General features: G+C 31.8%; 2 protein-coding genes across 16 annotated transcripts in view; one reads left to right on the top strand and one right to left on the bottom strand.

Annotated features, from left to right (window-relative positions):
- Positions 1–16,885, top strand: part of LOC105233888 (basic-leucine zipper transcription factor A) — a 222,175-nt gene that overhangs the window by 102,519 nt on the left and 102,771 nt on the right. For 13 of the 15 annotated variants that reach the window (XM_049460284.1, XM_049460283.1, XM_049460273.1 and 10 more), the window contains one exon: positions 1,370–1,738. The exons of the other annotated variants lie outside the window; for them this stretch is intronic. In XM_049460284.1, the coding sequence (XP_049316241.1) occupies positions 1,370–1,738 (369 nt within the window). The remainder of the gene's footprint in view (positions 1–1,369; positions 1,739–16,885) is intronic. 15 annotated transcript variants of the gene reach the window in all.
- On the bottom strand, positions 9,565–11,168 carry LOC125779425 (uncharacterized). The gene is made up of 6 exons (XM_049460786.1): positions 10,681–11,168; positions 10,541–10,615; positions 10,299–10,480; positions 9,996–10,208; positions 9,776–9,932; positions 9,565–9,696 (listed from the first exon to the last, which is right to left on the bottom strand). The coding sequence occupies exons 1-6, from the start codon at positions 10,790–10,792 to the stop codon at positions 9,614–9,616; spliced, it is 822 nt and encodes a 273-aa protein (XP_049316743.1). The 5' UTR covers positions 10,793–11,168; the 3' UTR covers positions 9,565–9,613.

Genomic DNA, 16,885 nt, shown 5'->3' with positions numbered 1-16,885 from the left:
CGAGAGATGAACTCATCACGAGGCTTGGTATGCCACCGCATCATTTGCGTCTCAAAGTTGGATCTGTCGTTATTATGTTTCGCAATCTGCAAGCGCCGAAACTGTGTAATGGAGCCCGACTGATTGTGACGCACCTATTGAATACAAGTTGGAATCTAGGAATTCCTTTTAGTTCTATCGATTTACCTTTTCAATTCAAACAGATTCCGTTTCCAGTGCATTTGAGATGACAATCATCAGGACACAAGGATAGTCGCTAGAAATGTGTAACGTAAGTTTGGAACTGCTATGTTTTTCACACGGCCAAAAATACGTGGCTCACGAGTTGGAAAACTATCTTCTCTGTACATTTACGCACCGGAACAGAAACCAAAAAATGTTGTAGAGACTGCTTACAGAATCGCAATATTAAAGTTAGACATAAACTTAAACAAACAAAAGAGCTTTATTTATTGTATTGGCTACATAATGAAACAGTCAACCAATTGATCACTCAAGATATTCAGTGCATAATTACATTATCTTTAAGAAAATGTTTTATCTCCCATGTAAAATGGGACTGCCATTGTATCTTTATCACATTGTTGCCAAGAATATCATCTCAAATTACGAATGATGTTTTTCTCATGATTCTTACATGATTATGATGTGAAATATATTTTTTTGCATATGAATTGTTTTGACCTTTAGCATAAAAAAGATAGAAAGATCCAATTTTCAGCTAAAACAGTTCAACCGTATTGTGTAAATATATATGTATATATGTATGTACATATACTGCAAAATCAATGGAGATTTTGCAAAAAAGCTTCAAGTAGGACCTTCTGCAGGAACTAGCGAATATCTGTGCAAATTTTCACTTCGTTTCGTGTAGTGGTTGGGTATATACATATTAATTTTACCGTGCGATTCTGTACTGTGATACAGTCTCAAGTCTCTAAATTTTGAGATTTTGAGTTAGAGACAATTTTTGAGACTTGAGACGATTTTGCTATTCTGTAAGTGACAGTCACAAAAGCTATTACATTTCATTATTCAGAGATGTTTTTGCACTTGAATGAAAATAAATACAATCGAACGACAAGAATTCTTTTTAGTTTTGTGACCAGCTAACTACCAGGTCTCAAAATTTTGAGACTAACGCTAGGGAATGTTTAGTGAATAGGAACTAGTCACAAATTGAGATTTTACCTCAAATTGTCTCAAATAGAGACTAGAGACTGGTTACAAAATACCGCTGTTAATTTTCATCCTTTGCTTACCTGTCAACAAAGTAGAATGATAGCAATTGGTTTCTAATATAGAAAACTTTATCAAAATAAATTATTTGTTTGGTGATTTTTAATACAAAAGTTATTCTCTACAACAGGAAAATACTGTTAAGGATATCATTTCGGGCATCGATTTAAGTATAGAACAGGAAAACTGTGAATTACTTAAGCAACAACAAAAGGAATTACTTCAAAGAGAACAAGAGCTTGCCGAACAAATACGACAACAACAACTAATTGCTAAGCAGTTAGCCGCTGAAAATCAGATTCACCAGCAACAATTGCAGCAGCAAGAGCAACTAGAGTCTCCCACACAACACGAAGCACACAAAATTACTAGTACACCCAATCAAAAACCTACACCACCAACTTCTCAGCTCCAGGAAAACACTTCTAAATTTCTGACAGTCGATAAAAAGAAAGACGAATATGGTTACACACAAAGTACAGAAACTTACGAATATAAGGTAAGCACTTTTTATAATTTAAGATTTCATAATTAGTGTAGCGTGTTAAAATATTCACTTAATTAAATCCATAAGTATATTCTTGTTCCAATCCTACAAGTTTACTTCTAGTACATATGTAATTTTCAGAAACAGAAACAATAACACGAGCACGAAATTTTCTTTTCTGTAAATGGGCAGCTTCTTGAACATTTGAAGACGGCAAAAGTGAAGCTTTTTGTTTAAAGTTAAAACGAATTTAAACGAGTTAACAACAACCAGTCGTTTCTTCTTTTTACAATTTGGCGCCAATTCGACATACCAAGTGCAGCCAGAGCTGAGTGTTTTCAATATCATCGGCGTACGCCAGCAGCTGTACACTCTTATAAAATATGGTGCCTTCTCTATTCATTTCTGCAGCTCGAATTATTTTCACCAAGAGTAGCCTAAAGAAGTCTCGCGATAGTGAGTCGCATTGTCTGAAACCTCGTTTGATATTGAATGGTTTAGAAAAGTTCTTCCCAAAACTGACGGAGCTTTTGATATTCCTCAACGTCACATTATACAGCCGTACTAGTTTTTCGGGGATACCATTTTTTTTTATAATTTTCGTGCTGTCAAAAGCAGCTTTGAAATCGATGAAGGTGCTGTGTGTCGATCCAATTTGGCAGGCGGAGAAGTTGTTGGTTTTCAAGACCCAAAGTCACATTAATGAAGTCCAGTCAGTTTGTTGACGGTGAGCTCCATAGAACTTCATATGCGATGAACTTGGCAGTAGAAGCGGTGTGAGTTTTCATTTACATTGAAACAACAACTACGGAAGGCAGTGCGGCGCTGACTAAATGAAGCATAAGGCTTTGAATTCGAAAACGACTGAATGACAGCGAAATTTTCCTGTCTGTAAATGTTGTGTTGAAGACAGCTTCTTGAACATTTTGAAGACGGCAGCCGTTGTTGCCGTACTAAAACTGTTCACTTGAATGCTGTTAACATATTGTGTTCAAATTGATTCACTTTTGTCAAAAACACAAGCCTACAGAGTCTAAAAAGCCTTGAAAGACGGTCGAGAGATCATTGCGGACATGGCTCGTTCTGGGCGACCTTCGACCTCGTTATCGTATGAAACGCTCGACTCGTATCGATAAAGCTGAATTGTTTTCAAAAATAGTACTGTAAACAGGCCTCTTTGGCCCAAAGACGTAATGAATACCATCAATCAACCACCGTATTCACAAGATTTGGCTCCGTGTAATTTTTTCCCAAACTGAAACACGGTTTCAGTCGACCGAAGAGATGAAATAAAATTCGCTTAAGGAGCTGAAGTCCATCCCAAAACGTGCTTATCAAAAGTATATGGTGGGGATTACTTTGAAGACGACAAAATAAAAATTTATCAGTAATTAAATATTGTGCGTTTTATTTACAATTTTGCGTACTTTTTTGTCATAGTGTATAAGCAATGAAACCTATAGATAGTACGAGTCCGCTCGATTACCTAAAGCCTATGAGAGCTGTTTTAGATAGATAACTATCACTAGTTGTTAGGAAGCGTTTCTTAACCCCATGACGTATTTCCACGAGTCTGACTCGTGGTACAATTTCTGTGCCTAAAATGAATATCACGAGTCTGACTCGTGGTGCGTAGAAGTGTACATTTGATGAAAGGAGAATTGAAATTTTCGCGTTATTTTCAGGTAATAATGTAAACAAAAAACATTTTTGCAGTTGAGTGCATTATCCACTGTGTAATTATCTATATTTTTTGGGACGCATTAAAATTAAATCGTAGTATTTTATTTTATGTAAATTTGTAAAACAAGCGTGCGACAGTTCGTAAGCATCAAAACTGGTTTGTTAAGTGCAAGTTGTGTGCGAACAGTTGGAAGCGAATTTCGTTGCGTTAATTGATGCGTCAAGGGGTTAATCTTAAAAACTACCGAAAACCAGCAAATTAGAGCATAACTGCAGAGCGTCAGAAGCAGAGAGCTCCTAGAGCGAATGTTTGCGTGATTTGGCGTGTTGAGTAGTTCATTTGTATATTGATGGCCTCACAGCAGGAATAAAGAGATGTCCAACTTATTCCAGTGTGAGAGCGCTTCAAAATTAGCGTTTTTTATAACATTTTCTATTATGGCCAGATTGAACAAAGTAATAATTTTTGGGCATTTATCGACCCAACACCCAACATTTAGTACGAATGAAAATTACTAAATAGTGGTTGTTTATTATATGGAGAAAATATTTAAATCGTTTTAAAGTATATTAGAACAACTGACTTTTGACCTTTCAATACCCAATAGAAGGATTTAAGCTTGTTAGCTCTCAATCATTAAATGTTTTTAATCATTTTCCATTGAAAATAATACTATGATGTTTCAATTTACAGAACGTTTCATCGAATACCTTTAAATTTAACAAATTTATTTAATTTTCATTGTTTTACATTTTTTATAAGTGGTCTTGAACGATGCAACAAATCCCTCCGTTAACATATTTTTTTGGTAAGATTTCAATCTAGCCATCGCCCGTTTCCAATTAATAAACGTCAAAACCTACTGAACTCGATTAGCTGTCAAAGTTCGGTAGGTTTTGACGTTTAGAAAGTGCTCTCTCACTGTGAGAGAGGAGTTGGACATCTCTTTATCTCTGCTCACAGTTTACAAGGATGTTTAAAATACACGGTATTAAATTTTTGAAAGGGAAATTTATGACAGGAATTCTCTGATCCAACTGAAAATATTGCCCCCTATTAAAGCTAATTTTTACGCAAATTTCCTAACCTATTTACGCCATATTTTTTTCTTTTCTCACAAAGCGTTTAATAATTACATTTTTAGTTTTAAATAAAATGACATTCGAACTAAATTCCTCGGTGTAAAAGAAATCAATATAAACGTATTTTAAAATTTTATGTAGCTTTGTTTTCATTAAATTAATTTCAAAGCGTTTAATGTCATTAAATATTTGAATTACATTTTTTTGAGAAGTCCGAATTTCCGAACATATCGTACATATTTATTCGAACCGAGCGCTATTACAACCAAGAATTTAATTTGTACGAAAAAATATACAAAGCGTATCATACGAACACGACCGACGCGATCGCTTCAAAAAATCAGGTTGGGCGACAAAAGAGTCCGTGTGTAAACTGGCACAGCGAAATTTCCACACATGTGTGAACAAGCGAGATTTGGCGAATTTGTTTTGATGTACAGCCCTATTCTAAGAAAACCTCACAAGTGATTTGTGTGGAAAAATATGTGAGGTTTGGTGTGAATTTTATTTTGTGAGGTTATTCTTGTTCAAACCTCACAAGAAAAAAGCACAATAAACTCATCACATGAGGTGAAAAGCACTTTGCTGTGAACCAGGAAAATAAAGAAAAGGGCACCCATAAAAACGGAGTAATTTTGCAAATCTGTGAGGGCATATACATATATTATTTCATTTATTTTTAGGATATCAAAATGTGAATGAACAACTCATGGACAGCTGCAGCATTACCGCATTTTATTTAAACATATACAGTGTCGGACAAAACTCATTGGACTAACTCGAGTCTCACACATATTCCGTCATAACTTTTTACATAGATACATTAGAAGAATACTTTTTTTTGCAAAAGAAAGATCACAAATTCTATATTAAGAAACAATGCAATTTTATTTTTCAACTTTTATGTAAGATTTATAAATTATAACAGAAGGGAAAAAAGTAAAAAATTCGTGCGCATAACTCATTGGACTTTAGCTAAATATGAAAATAAATTAGTTTTAAATTAATATTTTAATGAGTAGCCATTATTATTTTTGATTGCAACATATCTTTTAGGCATAGATGAAATTAAATTACCAATGTGTGTGTCATTTATTCCATTCCAGGCTTGTTTTAAGGCGATAATAGCTTGTTTTTATAACCGTGGACCTGTTCCCTGTTAATTTGCCTGTTGACAATTTCCCATAAGTTTTCAATCGGGTTCATGTCAGGAGACTGGTCGGACCATCTCAAAATATATTTTATAAACTTATTATTTCAAAAACCAATCCTTTCCAACTTTGAGGGTGTATCTGGGGACATTGTCATGTTGAAACTGCCAATCAGGCCGCATTTTTTTGATAGCATGAGGTAACATTTGGGTTTGCAGTATATTTTTATATTGAAACCCATCCATGTTCCCTTCTATTCTGTAAATAGGTCCTACTCCCTGACCAGAAAAGCAACCCCACACCATTATGTTACACCCACCATGCTTTACTGCACCCTGCAAATATCGACGGTTTACACGCTTTTCTATTGGTCTTTGTACACCTGTCATTCCAACTGAGTTCTGCAAATTAAATTTGGACTCATCTAAAACAATATCAACTTTCATTGCTCTACAGACCAATTAATATGCAGTTCCGTAAATTTCAAACGAGCTAACCGATTTTTTTTTTTGAAATATATGGTTTTTTCGCAGCACCGAACCTAAAAAGACCAGCATTAACGGCGCGTCGTCGTACTGTACGCGTACTCACTCTTAGTTGTAAGATATCTACAACTTCTTTTGCTGATATCTTTGGACTTTTTTAACTCCCGCATTATTCGCAAGTCATCTTTTATCGAATTGACTCTATGGTGTCCTCCAATATTAAGTTTTTTTAACGATTTCTTCAGCTTTGTTCTTGCGTAAAATATCAGAAACAGCTGATTTTCCTAGAGAATCATTTTTGCAAAGCTCTTTTGCCTCACATATTTTGTGAATTCACTTATAATTAATAATTTAAATTCAGTTGAACATATTTTGCCTAAAATTTTTGTCTAAAATAATTTTTTAGTAGCATTATTTGGGAAAAGTTTATAAATTTCCCAACACACATATTCCCATTAAAATAAACAATTCGAATTAGTGTTATCTACGATTAATAATTATAAGTACCTGCAAAATTCTTTTCTCACCAGATAACGGAAAATTAATTCATTGGAAGTGGTTATTTCGATATCCAAAGTGGTAGTCCAATGAGTTATGTCGCACGAATTTTTTACTTTCTTCCCTTCTATTATAATTTATAAATTTTACATAAAAGTTGAAAAATAAAATTGCATTGTTTCTTAATATAGAATTTGTGATCTTTCTTTTGCAAAAAAAATTATTCTTCTAATGCATCTATGTAAAAAGTTATGACGGAATGTGTGTGAGACTCGAGTTAGTCCAATGAGTTTTGTCCGAGACTGTATATTTTTTTCTTCGGACATGTAATAAATACATATTTACAAATTCATTTTTTCCCGAATCATTTAATCATAAATATGTATAAGCCGTTTTGTTCATACTTAGAAGGAAGTAAAATGTAAAATACCGTAAATTACATATTTATTGTAGTATAAAAATACTTATATTTGTAATAGATAACGCCTTTCGAGGAGTAGTTCCTCTATTCTATTTTAATAAAATAATTGCAAATATTTTTAAAAATATTGAAAATAAAACAAACACGACCGATTTTGCATTGTATAGTTTGCTTTCAGACATCACAAATTTGTGAGCTTTTGAAATCACCTCATCATAGGGAAAACCTCACAAAAGTGAGGATGATGATTTTTGCGAGGGCATGAGAATAGGGCTGTTACTCATATAATTTGAATTTTAAAAACAACTTGTTTTTGCTACTTTTTCTTTTTTCTGTTTCGTTATCGTAAGCGTAACTTCTCAATTCGCTCAGTGTTGTTCTTCCGGATAGCTAGCAGCTGATATGTAGATGTTAAGAAACAAACTAATAGCGGGATTCTGTAACCAGTCTCTATTTGAGGCATTTTGAGGTAAAGTCTCAATTTGAGACTACTTACTATTCACTAAACAGTCTCTAGCGTTAGTCTCAAAATATTGCCTTAAATTTGAGACCTGGTAGTTAGCAGGTCACAAAACCAAAAAGAACTCTTGTCTACCATTTTGAATATTCTGAATAGAAATCATAATAGATATTAATAGATTGTAGTTTTTTTTATATTTTGCAAGAAACTCAAACACGAAAAGGTTAAAAATAAATGAATTTTGCATAAATTTCGTAAATATTATGAACCAAAGTCAACATATATTATTATTTTTATAAATAATTATATTTTTTGACTATGTTATAGAAAATTTAATATTTGTTATCGACATATTTATTTTCATTCAAGTTTAAAAACATCTCTGAATAATGAAATGTAATAGATTTTGTGACTGTCACTTACAGAATAGCAAAATCATTTCAAGTCTCAAAAATTGTCTCTAACTCAAAATCTCAAATTTAGAGACTTGAGACTGTCTCACATTACAGAATCCCACGGTAAGTGCCGCTTTCTCAATGCATGGTTAGTTACCATCTGTCATTAAGTTATGAGGGGTATTCTCTTGCTCTTGCAAAACCCGGTGCACGGTGCAAGCATTGCAGATTTACAACGGCACAACAACAAACACACGCAGAAAATTATTTGCAATGGCTGTGAAATATGTCAGACCAAAACCCATGTATATTTGCGTGCAATGTCACGCAAAAATAAAATTGCAACCCTGTTGTAGTTGCCATTTTACATAAAGACATATTACGTCGTTAAATTGTCGAGAAAGGTAAATTTTATTTAGATTTTATAATTTCTATTTAAATTATAAAGTTTTGTTACAGTTTTTTTGTTAAAAATGTATGCAGAAAGTGCGCCAATTCACAATAGCCATGCACAATAGTCATTTACAATAAATTGACTGAATCCGTCGCTCATATATCACTAGATTCTGCAATGGGTGCTCTCGTGCCCTTGTATATTTCGGTGTAGTATTTTTGCAATCTGCAATCTTGCAAGAGCAAGAGAATACCCTATGGTTAATTTTTCCGAAATAAGGAGTTTTGGTTAAGTTAACCCGAATTTGGCTGACAAATAGTTGCTAACCAGCCATTGAGTAAACGGCCTAAAATAGCAGTATAAACAAATACCACAAAATAAGATTTCCATAGAACATAGAATCAAGTACCATCTCAAAATATAACATATACTTATGTCCATAAATATATTTTAATGTAATACTGGAAAATTATTTTCTTTCAAAATTATCAAAAGTTTTGTGGACCCATGCAAATGAGATTCATATTTGAGTTATTTAAATGCATTTTATTTTTGGGTAGTCAAATTTTATTCCATGATAATATACGTACACAAGATTTAACCAAAAGCAAAATTAAATTCAGAATGTGTTGATTTCTTTTCGTGGATACCAACACAGTTACAGTTCATTGAAGCTCCCCTACAAGAACGATGATAATCAAATGATCAATCATATGACATTCACTAGTGACACAATTTTCTGTCACTGGCTCAGTGCAAGTTTCTATCACATTTTTAAGGGCAATATGAAAAAGTTGACAAAAACTTTTGCATACATGTGATATTGCCTTTCTTTCTTACATACTAGGTTTAACAACCTGAACAACATATAGCTACACTGCTCACTCCAACGGTGTTTAGAATAAAAATTTGTGTCATTAATGATATAAATCTCTGTCATGAATGCCTGTTATGCTTGATGCCAACATCCTGCATATGTGACTATCACATATGATGTAAATATCATGCAGTTGTGACAATCATATGTGATGTAAAATTCAGGCATGTGTGACTATCGCATATGATGTAAATATCATGCAGTTGTGACAATCATATGTGATGTAAGCATATGTAAAAATTATACATTTATTAATTTAATGTAATTTATTTTATTTAGAAAAAATTAAATTCATTCATTCATTTCATTCATTTTCATATAATAGGTATTAATTAATTCATCTTATAAAAAAATTGTACAAAAAGTAAAAAAAATTAATATTAAATTAAAGCTTCATTTCAATTCAATTATTGTTTCCTTTTTTTCTTTAAATATGTGCGCTATTTTAACCTATGATGGCTGAGCAGTACTGATCGCTTTATGTTTTCCTCGAAACTTCTATATCCTTGTTGTTGAAACACATCTAAATTAAAAGAAAAATATATAGTTATTAGTAAACATTTTATGTAAACATTAAGTTGCAATTATGTATATGTATGTACTTCTTAAAATGGTATCAACCAGCGCCAACTTGCATAGGGATTTCTTGCTCCACCTGCCATCCCAATTGTAACCTTCCAAAAGCTCATCCGTGAAAACCTTAGGCATTACGTCAGCCACATTATTACTGGCGCCTTTAAGTTTGTGAAGGAATGTAGTCTTAAAAGAAGTAAAAGTATTGTAACTAGTAGTAAACTTATTATATTTTATTTTTTAGGTTACCATTGTTTGGGCATAGTCCTGGCTTTGCAGTCTATCCCCCACTTCCGCAACTATTGCTTGCGACTCAATTGGAAAAGTGCTAGCGACGTCGTCCAGCTCTTTATCAGTCACTTCGCCGGTCATGCGGCACACTGACTGCTCTACTCGTTTTAAGAGAACTTTGCACTCTCTGATTGCCTTATTTTGCGCCAAAACCTCAGCCTTTTCGACAATCTAAGAAATAAATTTAGACGAAAAGATATAAATAAAGTCTTAGATTTACTTTTATTACTGAATGTACATACAATATTGTAAAACACTTACTTTCGACTCCATCTCATTCACTTTTTCAAATATTGCAGTTTGGTTGTGAACCAGTGACGATTGGCCTTCACTAAGCGTTTTTTGGTTCTGCAAAATTATAACTACATTTTCCTCCAATTTTTCCAGCCTTTCCTGAATATTCCTTTGGCCCGTAATGATCGTTTTTAACGCTTCAAGTATATCTTAAATTTAAAAAGTTAATATATAGTATATTTTATTAGAAGCTTTATGTTAAAAATTACCTGAGTTTTGTTGCGTTCTTGATATTCCCACTGAATATTGGCGCCGCTCAATCCTATCAACGATTGGAATCTCTACTAAAAAATTAATAATTTTTAATATATTTATACTTATTTCGATGAGTATTATCCTTTTAACTTACCACCTTCATCTTGCGTCTCGAATATGTTACTCATTTGTATATATGGGGTATTCCATACCAAATCGACCACTTTTGAACCCGACCCCTTTAGATTTTGCTGAAACTTATCCATCCTTTTCTACTCTTTGAAAAACATTTTTGAGAATTTTTTCAAAATTTTTTGTCCTACTTCAAAAAAGTTATGAATTTTTCTATTTTTTGCTAAAAAAATGGCTTTTTATATTCAAATAGCCATAACTTTTGTACAAATTGACTTTTGGGGACAATTTTTTTTTTAAATTTTTGTTTTTGAATGAACTTTTCGAAAAAATACTCGAAAAAAATTTAGCACGATCAATTATATAAAATAATCGTTTTTTTTAAGTAAAATCTTAATTTTTATTTTTTTGAAATTTCGCCATTTTTGTTTTTTTTTCTCAAAAAAAACTTCAATTAATTTGACAACTATCCCTGTTAATCTCGGAGTGGGCCGATTTTTTTTTATGTTTTTTTTATTTAAAAAATGAAAAAAATTTTTAAATAAATAAAAAAAAATATTAAAAATACTCGGCCGACTCCGGGATTAGCAGGGATAGTTGTCAAATTAATTGAAGCTTTTTTTGGGGTGAAAAAAAAATAAAAAAAAATGGCGAACTTCACTTTTTTAAGTAAAATCGTTTTTTTTTTTTTTGGAAGTTCGCCATTTTTTTTATTTATTTTTTTTCACCCCAAAAAAAGCTTCAATTAATTTGGCAACTATCCCTGCTAATCCCGGAGTCGGCCGAGTTTTTTTAATATTTTTTTTTATTTATTTAAAAATTTTTTTCATTTTTTAAATAAAAAAAATATAAAAAAAATCGGCCCACTCCGAGATTAGCAGGGATAGTTGTCAAATTAATTGAAGTTTTTTTTGAGAAAAAAAAAAAACAAAAAACAAAAATGGCGAAATTTCAAAAAAATAAAAATTAAGATTTTACTTAAAAAAAACGATTATTTTATATAATTGATCGTGTTAAATTTTTTTCGAGTATTTTTTCGAAAAGTTCATTCAAAAACAAAAATTTAAAAAAAAAATGGTCCCCAAAAGTCAATTTCTACAAAAGTTATGGCTATTTGAATATAAAAAAGCCATTTTTTTAGCAAAAAATAGAAAAATTCATAACTTTTTTGAAGTAGGACAAAAAATTTTGAAAAAATTCTCAAAAATGTTTTTCAAAGAGTAGAAAAGGATGGATAAGTTTCAGCAAAATCTAAAGGGGTCGGGTTCAAAAGTGGTCGATTTGGTATGGAATACCTTATATATAATAATTATATTATTATTATATTATATTTTATTAATTATATTAGGTTAACATCATAAAAATATACAGTATTGTTAAAATGTTGCTCAACATATTACATTTGGAGTTTGTTGCTTAACATATGAACAATACTGTATATTTTTTATGATGTTTTATATTTGTTATTATGTTTTTCATTATATTGCATTTATATACAGTTTTGGTTATATTAGTAAAACCAAAATTGTATATTAAATTTGAAAGTTGTGGAATTGAAAATGGAATGTGCAAATCAGTGGTTAATGGGAAAATGTGTTAAAAAGATGGTGTAAAAGTGGTATTAGCAAATATTTCTCTTCGATAGGAAAACAAAAGTATTTGAAATCAATGTCTTCGATAGGAACTGTTACCATTTCTTCATCTAACTCACTTGCGACTACAATCCCTAGGCCACTTGACGATTCTACAGGTTCATTAAAGTAGTTTTCAGTCTTTCTGAAAACTTTGCAGACAATTTCAGACGACTGTTGAGACTTTATGACTTTAAATACCTTCATTGGTCCTGTCAACTCACTAAAACAAAAACTATCTTTCTGCTTGTTGGGATTTAAATCAAATGATGCAAATTTTGGCACATTCTCTGAATTTGATTCAATACCCTGTTTTTCATGAAGTCTAAGATATATTTGCTGTAGAATTTTATTGGGTTTATTTACAATTTTTTTTATATTCTGCATATAGTTTTCGAAACGATACGCTGAAAAAGAATCTAATTGTCCAAATTGTTTTACGCAATCTGCCAAGTGAAGTAGTCCGTGAATATTAAAGCTAACCAATTCATCACCATATAAAATTCCAAAAATATTGACGAAATCTGTTAGCATTTGTTGGGCAATATCGGCTTCGATTCGGTGCGATTTTTGATTTGACAGAAGTCGAATACTACTATGTAGCAGCAGGAAGTGATAGTATTGATCGGTACTGATACAATCTTTAAGAACGAATATACCAGAATAAAGCAAAAACTGCCTAAACTCAGTCGATTTCCAATTATGAATCTCATCTAAACTTCTAGATAAATTTAGAGACATAGTTAAGCTTTTCGTTAATAATAGTATGATTGGCCTTTTTTGTTGCAAGTTTAAGTAATTTCTTTGTTACTCCTAAGTCGACTAAGTGCATACTATCAAGGGGAAACTGAGAAACCATCCCAAAATCTGATTCTTCCAAAATGCTTTTTTTGAATTTGAAATCTTCCAAATGATGCGCAGGATTTGAACGTAACATAAACGTTGTATCTGATCTTAAGGAACCGCCTTTTTTTTGAAAACTTATTCTATTTTTTTGGTAAGTACCTTCCTGGCAGCATTTTGGACAACCATTTTTCCCGTTATGTGATATAACACCTGTTACAAAAGCCCTCGCTGGGGAGTCACAAACAAAAAGACGAATATTAAATTTTAAAACGATTGGCTTAAATCCAACTTTAATGCCGGTTGCCCTTAGCGACACGACCTCGGCACAAAATTCGGACATGAATTGATCTATGTTACTTGGCTTCTTGAAACCGGAATAGCATGCTATCATAAACGGGCTTATATTAGGGAAACCTACAACTGAACCCAAGATAGGCCATAATACCCTGTTTGAACTTTTGTACAATTTTAACCCATCAACTCCTATATCTAAATAAACCTCATTTTTCCCTTCCAAGTAATTAAACGGACTTGAAATAAAATAGTTTTGAATTCCTAAGTACAAAAATTCCCCATCTTGCATTTCAGTGATATTTATTTTTTCTTTGCTAGTATTTAGTAGTGTTTTTGCAGATAGTGGCATACCATCAACACCTACTTTGCGCAATGTTTTTAGAAGATCTTCTAATGCGATTTGCGATATGTTGTTTCTGATAGCCCACGACTTAATTTCATTACATTTATTTATTTCGTCGTTATTTTCTGAAACGACACTAAACCCTATAGAGGTGGACGCTTCGGGCTCAGAATTAGTACCAACATCGCTAGAAAAGCTCAAAGTATCACTAGCATCACTTTCATAATTTTCTACTACTGAACCTACCACAGAAGGATCAGGTTCCCTATTACTTAAAAGAGGAATCCTTTCAAAAAACGCACTAGAACTTACACTTCCACTTTCATTTTCACTTCCACCTTTCAAATATTTTTTTATAACTTTTATATTGGACTGGAAAGTCCTTTTTTCTTTTGAAAGATAATTAGCAAAATGTCTTCTTTTCATTTCACTTATTTTCTTAATGTTTTAAAATAGATTTCGCTTAGAAATATTTAAATTTAAAAATTTGATTTCGCTTGCTTGCACTTGTTTACACTTGTTTGCGCTTTTTTTCTTCTTCTTCCACTGTATTTTCGCGTTTAATAAGAATAAATAACGGCTGATATATGTACATACAGTGTATGCCCAGAGAACATACATATGTTTTTAGTTTCTCTGACTCTACACTGTGTGTATATCAGCTATTTCAGTTTTGCACGTGTAATCATAGCCCGAAAGAAAATAATCTGAATCGTCTCTTTCTTACTTGTGGATAGGTATACAATAATTTCTGAAGTCTATGCATTTGTGTTAGTGAGAAAATTGCTATTGTGTTAGTTTCTATCATTCAATTCTTGTAGGGTTAATGTCTCCCAAACATTACTACATATATATTTCTACACATAAACTTTTATTTCCTTTTTATTCAATGTGTACGTTGAAATATGTGTATGTAACAATATATACATACTGAAATAAATGCCAGTATTTTCTGCTTACATAACGTAATTGAACAAATGTTCATTCAAAAACGAGAGCGTGCATAAAGGCAGTAAATCAAAATGGTGCCAACATGGATTTTTGAAAACCTTTTTGATATACATATGTATAAATTTTGATGGCAACGTTCATTGCATTTTAAATCTAATTCGATCGCTGCAAAATGTACGAAAAAAGTCAAAGTGCGTCTAATTCTAAAAATTATGCAAATAACGAGCGTGGCAATGTTTTGCGAAAATCGTATGCAATGGGTAACTGCATGTTGGAAAAGAAGCGCGGCTTTAAACCTAGTGATCGACATAATCCCATTAAGAAACAATTTCTTTTAGAATTGAGTAAACAAATTTGGCTCAAAAAAGACGTGAGTTAGTGCATAAATAATTGGTATACATATATGCTCGTACAAACTTATGTATGTGTACTATATATGCATATTTGTACCTATAATTATTCCTGCCCGCCAAAAATATTAAAAAAACGAGTGAAAAAGAAGTTCTTGTCAAAGGCAAGAAGGTAAATTTTAGAATAGGATCCCCCGATTTCGGAGTTAAAATGTGTATGTACGGATAGAGGAGGTCCTCCAGATCAAGAATAGTTGCCGCTAACTTTTAGTTTTTGAGATATCTGCATTTAAAGTTCAAAATTCAACTATGTATATAAAACGAGTCTTTCTCCGATTAATAATGAATTTTACACTTAAATTAAATTTAACTTTTATATCCACTAACACTTGACTAATTCGTTTCTAATCATTTATTTTATATTACATAGTGCAAAAATAACTTTTATTCAATATTTAACTTTTGTTCAACTATTTTTGTTCACACAATAACAAAAGGGTTGCATTCTAATTAATCATCAGTGTTATCTTACGTACATATTTCACAGAAGAACCAAAAGAAATAAAGAAAATAAATAATACCCCAATAACAGGAAATAAATAACATATTAGTTTTTCGCATAGAATTCCTTTAATATTTGGAGGCCTTCGGCCGTGCTTCGAAACAATAACCCTGTTGGGACCTACACCTGAGCGTGACCAGTGCTTTCGCGTTGAACTCCTTTCTGCATTGGCGGCTTTCGGCCGCCTTCGAAAAAATAACCCTGGTCGCACCACCTGGTCACTCTGTTGTCTTATTTTTATTCCATTACAAAATATGGTAACACTAATTTTTTGCTTGTTTGCAACCATTTTCTAATTGTATGAATAAATGGATTTCAACTAAAATTTAATATGGAATTATAGTTATTTTTACACTTTTAGTTAAAAATATAAGTCGGAGCAACACTCGTTTTAAATAGTTGAATTTTGAACTTTAAATGCTAATATCTCAAAAACCATAAGTCAGCGGCAACTATATATTTATATTTTCTTGACCTGGAGGACCTCCTTCATCCGCACATACCCATTTTAACACCAAAATCGGGGAATGCAATTCTAAATCCCAGCCGGCAAGAATATTTTTTTAAAGTTTTTACTGCTACAAACAAAATTAGACATCTTAAAAAAGGACTGTACTGAATTATAGTTAAACTAATTGTTATATAATATATAAATTTTGCAAAACAAAATTAAAACAATTCAAGAAAACAGTGGAAAACAAATCTGAAACTAAAAAAAGAAGTGTAAAGTTTAAAATATCAATTAATTTTATTGAAATTAATATTGAATTGAGAAAAATTTAACTTTGAATAATTACCAGAGCCAACAATTGGACGATAACAATTTTTGTTATATTTTTGAAAACGAGTTAATTTATTTCGCCAAAAGTTTTAAAAACAAAAGCTAGACAACTACGATTCATATTAAATCACAATGTTTCAAAAATTTTAGAATTGTCCGATTATTTCGAAATAGAATAAAAATTTGTCAGAAATTAACGTTTTTTACAACTTTGATAAACTAATAACGCCAATATATGGACAATTACAATACAGTTATAGGGTTAAATTCATTATATATATTTATATAATTATACATATAATTAATAAAGGAAAGACTTTAGCCTCGTTTATACCGATACTAGAATACTCCCAAACAAAAGAGCTTACATACAAGAACTTGATTTTGATCGACCAGTTCTTGTGAAAGATATATGCTATATAAGTCCGTCCGATCTGAAATTCTTCGAAAAGATATCTAGTCAAAAATG

Source organism: Bactrocera dorsalis, chromosome 6, assembly GCF_023373825.1.
Source record: "Bactrocera dorsalis isolate Fly_Bdor chromosome 6, ASM2337382v1, whole genome shotgun sequence".
Lineage (NCBI taxonomy): Eukaryota > Metazoa > Arthropoda > Insecta > Diptera > Tephritidae > Bactrocera > Bactrocera dorsalis.
Note: the sequence above shows the minus strand (reverse complement) of the source record. Positions and strands in the feature narration are given on the sequence as shown.

What these genes read in the sequence shown, in the direction of transcription:
- LOC125779425 (XM_049460786.1), bottom strand. Translation starts at nt 10,792, where the DNA reads ATGGATAAGTTTCAGCAAAATCTAAAGGGGTCGGGTTCAAAAGTGGTC. An exon ending in CGAGACGCAAGATGAAGGTG is followed by an intron (nt 10,616 to 10,680) that starts GTAAGTTAAAAG and finishes TTAATTTTTTAG; the next exon opens with TAGAGATTCCAATCGTTGAT. An exon ending in TGAATGAGATGGAGTCGAAA is followed by an intron (nt 10,209 to 10,298) that starts GTAAGTGTTTTA and finishes TTTATTTCTTAG; the next exon opens with ATTGTCGAAAAGGCTGAGGT.